This window comes from Pyxicephalus adspersus, chromosome 8 (assembly GCF_032062135.1).
Source record: "Pyxicephalus adspersus chromosome 8, UCB_Pads_2.0, whole genome shotgun sequence".
Classification (NCBI taxonomy): domain Eukaryota; kingdom Metazoa; phylum Chordata; class Amphibia; order Anura; family Pyxicephalidae; genus Pyxicephalus; species Pyxicephalus adspersus.
Genome location: NC_092865.1, coordinates 5326947 through 5336139, shown reverse-complemented (window position 1 = coordinate 5336139; position 9193 = coordinate 5326947). Strand labels below are relative to the sequence as shown.

The 9193-nt window shown below is 43.4% G+C and overlaps 2 protein-coding genes across 2 annotated transcripts in view; one reads left to right on the top strand and one right to left on the bottom strand.

The window, feature by feature from the left end:
• Window positions 1-196: 196 nt before the first annotated feature.
• Window positions 197-5080, top strand: PSMA4 (proteasome 20S subunit alpha 4; the record flags this gene model as incomplete). Its single annotated transcript, XM_072419375.1, is given in 6 exon segments — window positions 197-359; window positions 1079-1156; window positions 2891-2979; window positions 3725-3855; window positions 3940-4063; window positions 4643-5080. Coding segments are annotated over 6 exon segments (740 nt in total), but the record flags the coding sequence as incomplete, so codon positions are not given.
• Window positions 5081-5934: 854 nt separating this feature from the next.
• Window positions 5935-9193, bottom strand: part of HOOK1 (hook microtubule tethering protein 1) — a gene marked incomplete in the record, with an annotated part of 41686 nt that continues 38427 nt past the window's right edge. Inside the window, 2 exon segments of the mRNA XM_072419374.1 lie at window positions 5935-8023; window positions 8111-8179. Coding sequence (XP_072275475.1) covers window positions 7859-8023; window positions 8111-8179 — 234 coding nt within the window.

The following is a 9193-nucleotide window of genomic DNA, read 5'->3' as shown; positions in this document are numbered from 1 at the left end:
CCATGACCTGCCATGACCTTTTAATTTGCAATAATTTTTTTAATATACCCCAGTAAGCACTGAACAGATTACAACAGTTTGCTGCTACTTGAAGTATTTTCTTCCAATGTAAAATCCCATTTATGACTTCCTCTGAGGATCCCATCCTATAATAATGTTTTTGTTCTCATGTCTCCATGTTCTATGTGTCCCCTAGGCCGCCTGTATCAGGTGGAATATGCCATGGAAGCCATAGGACACGCAGGCACATGCTTGGGAATTTTGGCAAACGATGGAGTTCTGCTGGCGGCCGAGAGACGAAATATCCACAAACTCCTGGATGAGGTTTTCTTCTCTGAGAAAATCTACAAACTGAATGAGTAAGTTCTGTGCAGAAATCTCTGACTTGTTTCTTTGGAAGAAACTCATACTCATATACTCATACCTCTCTGAGGATCATTAATGGAAGCTGACATTTTCTGATTTACACTTTCTGTAATAGTGTAAATCTACGGTGATCTCCACAGCCCCTTTTAGTTGGGCTCCAGGGAGTCCAGACCTCGTCTCGCTGAAGGAGGGCACAATAAAGCGTGCCATGCTGTGCAAGTATACCACACTGCATGGCAAAAGCTTTGGAGGATCCAAAAAGCATTTAGCACCTCCTGAAAAATGCAAAGCACTGCAAGATGTCCATGCATTCTTATTTAGCCATCTTCTTGTCTCCTAAACACTCACTAATCACCCACCATTCCATATCCCCCCTCCTATTGTTTTCTGCTTCCCTACTTCTTATATTGTAAGCTCCTTGGGGCAGGGTCCTCTCCTCCTCCTGTGTCACTGGCTGTATCTGTCTTTCATTTGTAACCCCTGTGTCATGTACAGCGCTGTGTATAATGTTGGTGCTATATAAATCCTGTTTATTAATAAATGATAGAAAGGACAGTATCTGTGGATCAGGTAAGTATGCGTTTACTAAATAGTTTCTTTGCTTTGTGTGTCATTCACCTAATTGGGTTAATTTTCTTTTCATCACCGTGAGAAAAGCAACATGACCAGAGGACAGAATTTAGGGAATAACCTTTTGTGTTTGTGATTTCAGTGACATGGCGTGCAGTGTGGCCGGAATTACTTCAGATGCCAACGTGTTGACTAATGAATTGCGGGTAATCGCTCAGAGGTAAGAGAAGTCACCCATGTTTATTGCAAATCTGTTTATTGTTCCAGACCCCACAAAGCTATTTGTAGACTTTTAGAACAATCCAGTGTATTATATAAAGGGTGAGTTTATCCAAAAGGGATACACTAGATTTTAGAATCTTGGGCCAAATTGCTTTGTGTTAAAGAGGAACTAAAGTGAAAATTTAAAAAATTGCTTATCTTCACTTGCGCATATCCGTCAATCCCCCTGGAGCTGTCCATCGGGTCCATGTGCGGAGGAAGCACTGGGTTGCCATCATCTTCCTCTGTCTTCTTCCTTCTTTTTCTTTCATCACTCAATCTCGCTCTGCGCAGGTGCGAAATCGGGTGATGTATGTAGCTGTGTTTGTAAAAAAAAAAAAAAAAAAAAAGAAAGTGTCGCTCTCACTGCACATGTGTAAGATCGACATTTTCTATTTTCAATGACAAAAAAGTCCCTTTTGTGCATGCCCGATATTGGACACAAGCTGAAGGGGCAGGCCACGGTTCCTGGGATTAGTGTCGTGCCTATCCTAGGAGGCTCTGCACTATCCTTGCAGAAGTAAAGACAGAAGGGTTATCCACCCTTCTATATAAAGTAAATATTGTGGTAATAGGTCTGCTTTAATATCCAGCGATAACTAGATACACTTTTACACCCCCGAATATTCCAGGCTTAGTTACCACCAAATGTTGTTCTCTTCTGGCTTCATATTGTTACATATAGGATGCATTAAAACTCTAAAGGGTAGTGGTGGCCTGTATTATTAACAATGGCGGCCTGTATTATTAACAGATGGCCTGTATTATTCACAACGTTACTTGACCTCCCTGGTGATATTCCCGAGAGTGGCTTGGGTGGATTTTCTATACCAAAAGAGATAACCCTGAGCCACACTCGGGGTGGAATTGCCAGAGAGCTTACCAAGTCCTACCTGGTTCCCATGGCGTTCTCCGGCTGGCATCTATGTCTCCGGCATGTGAACGTTGGGGACACGAGGCCAGGGGGAGCAGATGCCGTCCGGGCATCTGCTTGCTAGTCTTAGACTGGAGGGCAGGACTGTTGGGCAGGTAGGCGGGACTGGGTGGGAAATTTAAAATAATAAGGATTTTGAAATGTACCTCTTTTACATTTAAATATCCTCATTATTCATAACACCAGAGAGCCAACAACTAGTCATCAGATCCAAAAAATGGCTCCCCCTCTGATACTCTTTACCCCATCTGAAGGCTTGATCATAGAGATGGCTGGTAGTCATAGGGCACAGTGCCAGCCTAGCATCGGAGCCTTAAGTGTGGCCAAATTCTTTTCTGAGTGGATTGACTATCTCCAGTCACTGAGATGGGTAACATTTGGGTTAGAAAGACATAGCTTGCATTATAGATACCTGAGGGTGAGTAAACTTTGTAAGCTTGATCTAATATTATTGTTATTATTATTATTATTATTTTTAATAAACAGGATTTTTTTAGCGCCAACATATTACACAGCACTGTACCAATGAAATATCTATATACAAGTGCTGCTGGATTCAATATTATTTGTAGTTCAGCGGGTCCCCTGTTAGATCTCTGCTGTCTCCTAACATTATTTAGGGGGATGGAGTGTTTGCCGATTGGACAGTTAGACTCCATAAAGGGGTCCTCTTGAGGTCAAAGGCCATGTATGGAGAGGTTTGTTTTTCTGACCTTTAAAACCAATTCTTATTTTCTTTGTGTCTGTCTTGTGTTGCAGATATCTCCTACAGTACCAGGAGCCCATCCCCTGTGAACAGCTGGTGACCGCTCTGTGCGACATCAAACAAGCTTACACACAGTTAGGAGGTAATGCAAAATACCAACAGCTTGGCTCTTCTTTTTTTTTTCAGCACATTCTTAAAACATTTAAGATCATTTTATTTCTGTAGTGATTGGTGATTGCAGTATCAAAGAGGGACTGAAAAGTCAGGCACATGAACAGGTAGTGTTGAGACTACATAGCAAAACATAGAAAACATTGTTTTGGAACAATAGGGACATACAAGTACCTGTTCTTCATGCCCCCTCCTAAAGCCGCAAGTCTTCCTGGTGAAGGGAGATGAAGGCAGAATGGATACAGTGAAAGCAGGGAGATTCGTACATTGCAAGCCTTTGGGTACAACTTCCTCTGCAGCAAGAAGAACAGTGAGCAGCAGAGTAATGACATCCCCAAATCTCACTCCAAATCAGTGAGTGAGAGTCCGGTGGAGTGGTCCACGGCTCTGGCCGGTGCGCCCCGAGCAGGGTCAGCTGAAGGACCCCGCTGGGGGGATGCACAGGCCAGAACCGCCGGCTACGTCCCCCATATGGATCACAGGCTCAGGGTGGTGGGCTCAGATCTGCGAAGGGAGAATGGGCAGGTTGTGGCATCATGACGTCACTATGGGGGAAGTTTCTTCCCCTTTGAGTGACAACCGGAATGCGCGGTCCGGAGCCGGTACCTTTAGTGGTCCATGGGTCTAAAAAGGTTGGCGCCCATTGCTCTAAATTGAGTGGTTATGGTTGGATGTTATTTTCTTCTTATGTTTCTCTCTGTGTTTTTGGTTAACAGGTAAACGGCCGTTTGGCGTCTCATTGCTGTACATAGGTTGGGACAAGCACTACGGTTTCCAGCTTTATCAGAGTGACCCCAGTGGTAATTACGGAGGCTGGAAAGCAACATGTATTGGGAACAACAGTGCGGTACGTACAAGTTATCTTGATGGCCACATATCAGAAAACGGTCCAAGGCTTTTTCTCCTTGACTGATGTTGTGTTTGTCTGCAGGCTGCTGTGTCCATGCTCAAACAGGACTACAAGGAGGGTGAAATGTCCCTGAAGTCTGCACTGGCCTTAGCTGTTAAAGTCCTTAACAAGACCATGGATGTCAGCAAGCTGTCCGCAGAGAAAGGTGACTATAGAAATGCCTTTTGCTTGACTTCTCTTTAAGTCTAGTGGCATTTAGCCTCACCTACTGTCATTGAGGTGTCACATGCCAGCCTCACCATCTCATACTTCTGTGGTCTATGGGGAACCTCACAATACACTTTGCAAATGCTACGACCAGTCCCTCACATTTGTGCATATGCATAAAATCCAGATTCATTCCTGTGTAGAAGCCATATATCATCGGAATGCATAATAGAGGACTCCTTTATGGGAATAAATGGGATTTTACACTGCAGAGGAAGCAAAGGGATTGTCCAGTGAGTGTCTGCAGCAACAGGTGGGTCTGGTAGGACAGGCTGGGGACAGGTAACTATTCTGGGACAAGGGGCCAACCTGGAGCAAACCATTGCAAAAGATAGTTTGAACCCAGATAGTGTAATTTTGGTATCGAGCAACTTTACAAAAGGCCTTCTCCAATTATTATTATTATTATTATTATTATTAATAAACGGGATTTATATAGCGCCAACATAATATGCAGCGCTGTACATTCAATTTGAATCTTTGTATCAAAGTGTAATTCCCTTTTTTTTTTTTTTAGTTGAAATTGCTACCTTAACACGAGAGAACGGAAAGACCAAAATCCGAGTCCTTAAACAGAAAGAAGTAGAGGAATTAATAAAACTCCACGAAGAGGAAGAAGCCAAGATCGAGCGTGAGAAGAAAGAAAAAGAGCAGAAGGAAAAGGATAAATAATTCCGGAAAAGAAATGCGGGTTAACTGATTCCTGGTAAAGTGTACCTGTCACCGGTGGATGGTGCTTTCTCTTTTATTAGTTTAGTGGGAACTGGTCATGTGAGAAACAGATCAGCGATGTCACATACCTTGGTATAATACCAGGGAGAAATAGCAGCCTTCATTGTGAGTGACAGGTACTCTTTACAGTTCATGACCTGTTTTCTGGCTTGCTTGAATAGATTTCTACAATATTTTTTTCTGTTCTAGAAATTAAATTGTTTTTTGTTTTTCTTAAAACACAGCACTGGGTGTGAATTAATATTTTATTACCATCTCTAGTGTGGTGACCGATGGGAATGCCATTTCCACTGTCACGGAAATAGGTCAGAATTCCTTGTCCTCTTACAAGGGAGACTTGGTGACTTCAAAGGGAATTTGGCTTGTTCTACCTTTGTTAGTAAAAGGCTCACTTTGACATTGCAGGAGTTTTATATTCTTGAGGTGTCATTTGCATGTTGCTGTAATACAGACTGGTCACTGCTGCTCTCTCTTCTTGTGCAGGGTGACTGGTCTCGTCTCCGCCCCCTTACTTTAGCTCTTTGCAGGCAGCCTGTAGTGGGTGGGGCATGCTGGGTCACTTCCACAGCTTTGGACAGGAAACATGCAGCACAATCATGCTTAATACAAGGCAATGTCTGGGTACATAAGGAGTTTTATCCAATTGGCTAATAAGAAATATTTCAATCTTGCCTTTTGTTCAGCTTTAAAGAATATAGGTCCTATCAACCTTGGCCATCTTGAGATTCACCCTCCCTGTTTGGAGGAGCTATAATCCCAGATTTTGAACAGGAAGAAAAGAGAAATGTTTTGATGAGGATACAAAAAGGAGATTTTCTCCCACTTCCTGATCTGTCTGGTATAGACAGTGAAAGGAAATCTTCCCAATGGGCAAGCATAAAACTTGAGGGGTTTTCCTTTGCACTCTATATAAGAACATTCCCCCATTTATATATTGGAGTTCTCATACCTCTAGCATGGCATTACCCTCACCATGATCCCTGCCACCCAGAGACAACCTAAACCCGCTTCTGGTGCCTGCGACAGTTGCAATGTCTCCTTTCTGTGATTTACTCTTTCATAAAATAAGATGAAACATTTTACTTTAAAAGTTATATTTTCAGTGAAATCAGAATATTTTCCAGAAAACACCCAGACGGTTACATTTCCATCATTGTGTAAAAATACATTAATACTTTCTTGTAAATTAGAGGTGAAATAACAAAGTTAAACGTGCGTTTCAGTGTGCAGAGAGACATTCTGTGAATGGGAATGCAGCCCTATAAAGTGTAAATCCAAACCCAAATTCCACATATAGTGCAGCTTTCCAGGCCTTGCCTGTGGTGGCTGCATTAGTTTTATTTTCAGGGTTTGTCTCTGTACACCAACTAACTGTACTGTATGGAAGAGCAGCAATGCATCCTGGGATTGGATTACAGAACACCTCCCTACTCTACAAGTGACCTCTTCTTTACATTTGGAAGGGGGGTGTATTGCATGGTCACTGAGCTGCCTCCTTCCCATCCTATTTATCATTTTGTCCTCACATTTCTAAGATCCCAGTGTTGGGTTAATAGCTTCATGCAATGCAGTCTCACTTTTTTCCTAGGGTACATCCTGCTTTGCATGACAGGACAGGAAGCCAATATGAATGCAGATTGACAGTAAGGGTCCAGCTACTCTCCTACTAAATCCTTCCATGTGTATTATCTTTGGTTCAGTGGTCACTGTGAACTTAACACTGTATATTATTATACTGATACCAGCAAGTGTCCCCTTTGATGTAATACCAGACCCTCCCCATGGGACCTGCACCCAAAATACAAGGGATCACTATGCTTCCAGAGCCTTGCAAGTAAGAGTAAACTAAGTGGGGGCAACAACCCCGCCTAAAGTCTATTTCCCGGGCGTGATAGACCTAATCCACGTACATACCGATTTCCATGACAGACATGCTGGAAGTGGTAGTGCTAGAACAGTCACATGTATATAACTGACCAATGGCATTGTCACAGCTTCCTGTGATTTATCTCATACACCACATCTGGTGCAGAACAGCCGGATATATAATAGGTGAAGGGGAGTCCCACCTAATTCTTGTAATAGTACAATTCCAGCAGGGCTGTATCAGCATCAGTACAGCCACCAGCAAACAAAGTCTCACTATCCCCCTACACCCTCTGCAATGTAAAAGGAAAGTAAAATCTAATGCAGTTGTAGATAATGGGCAGAGTCAGGAACCCCAGGCACAGATTCACCCACACACCTTGGCAGAAGGCCGGTCAGTGAATTCACTCTGCAGGGATTCCCCCATAAAACACCCTTTATAGAGCCGACATATAAAAATACAAGCATCACCCCTGCACTTAATTATCATTTCCTTTATCGGCCCACACACATTGCATTGTTTAAAAGTTAAATTTCATTGAGTGCGTCTTGTTTTAATTAAAAAATACAATTCTTTAGATTTGCTGCCCTTTAAATTTTAAACGAAAATATCTTCATCTCCCCCATTCACATAATTGGCTTAAATTAAATACAGTGAAGTGTGCGAAGGGGTTACAAAAGTCCGAAAAAGTAAAACTCCACCATTTCTCCAAAAACATCCCTGTTACCATGACAACGAGCATTCCCCAACTGACAGTCTGCAAGAACTGAGGTTGTGGAGGAAGCGGGCGGTCGCTATGCTAAATAACTGGTGGGGGATGTTACCAAAGCTCACGGGACACCGAGAAGAAATCATTTCCTTTTAAAAATAACCTTTAAAACCAAAACTAATAATATCGAAGAGAATTTTCTGTCCTTATATACAATGCACATCAAGGCATAAAATATACATTAAAATATAGAATGACGTCAGTCAGTGGTTTTAGGCAAAGCCATCTGCTGCTATCATATGAGGTTGCCACAAGGGGGAGACACTAGCTGATGACCCGCATCGCCTTCTCGTACGCCCATGACACGACACCGGGTGTAAAAAATACTTGTAAGTGCACTTTTGGGTTTGCCTGTACACGGCCTCTTAATTAGGAGTGGCGGAGTGGACTGTGACAGAGACTTTCCTCCTGGCGTTGGTGACGTGGCGCTGCTGGGCCAGGAACGATCGTCCTTGGGAACTGTTTCCAGAGTCCTTCCCTCCTCGTCCTGATAATCGGGACTCCATTGCCAGCTTCTGGTGCTCTATACTCTGTAAAAGCAAAACTTGGGTCAATATTGGGGTACGTGTGCCACATATTCGTCATTATGTTGAATCTAGCACCCAAACACAGCGTACCTTGTTGTACCAGGCCGATACAATGAGCTTCTCTTCAAACTCCCGCAGTTTCGCCTGCCGGCATTCATTCTGCAATTCAGAGATGAATATATAAATGGCTGATCATTTAAGGCTGATTTCCCTTTTTTGTTTGGCAAAAAATAAAAAAGTAGCTTGGGCTGCAGTATTTCTTATCAATGAATAATTTCCATTGCTATGTGCAGTACTCCTTTTTTACCACAAGATGTCCTCAGTTTTCTGGGCTAAATGACCCCTGATAACATACTATGGCCCTGATTTTTTAAAGTTCCCTAAGGCTGGAGTAGATACACTGGAGTGATCCAGCAAACCTGGATTGGATCTGGTTCAGGATTGTAAACATTTGCTAACAAACAGCAACAAAAATCCATTCCAAGTTTGCTGCATCACCCAGCTTCACTGATGAAAGTGTGTCTTCTCCAGCCTTGGAGAGCTTTAAACCCCTAGCGGTAATCCCGAGTGTGACTCGAGGTGGATTTTCCATGCAAAAAGTGGTAATCCCGAGTCGCAATTGAGATGGTAAAAAACAAAAAAAAACACTTACCTTTTGTTCAGTTGGCGTCCCCCGGCGTCCTGCTGGTCCCTGCAGGTCCTCAGGACACGTCTTCCTCTGATTTCCAGCCGGTGACTGCAGAGACTATCTCCAGGGTTTCCCAGTGACGCTGGTGCGGGCGGGAGGAACGGAGGGAAATTCAAATCATTTTGTGTTGGATTCAATACTAAATAGCTGTATTGAATCCAATGCAAATAAATCTATGCCGTATAAGACGCACTTTTTCTCCCCCAAAACTGGGGGGGAAAAGGGGGTGCGTCTTATACGGCAAATGCCGTTTTAAAAAGTAATTAAAATAACATACTCACCTGATACCCCGATCCTGAGTGCGTCTCGTCTCCTCTCCTCGATGCTGGCTGCAGCGCGTCTCCTCCTACAGTCTCCTCCTTCCTGCAGAGCACAGCGAGAAGCCGGCACACGCGCCCCCGAGAAGCACGGAACCCGGAAGCACGCTGGAAACAAGCTGATCACTGCCCTAACGGAGTTCCCCGACGGGTACCGTACTAGTAAGT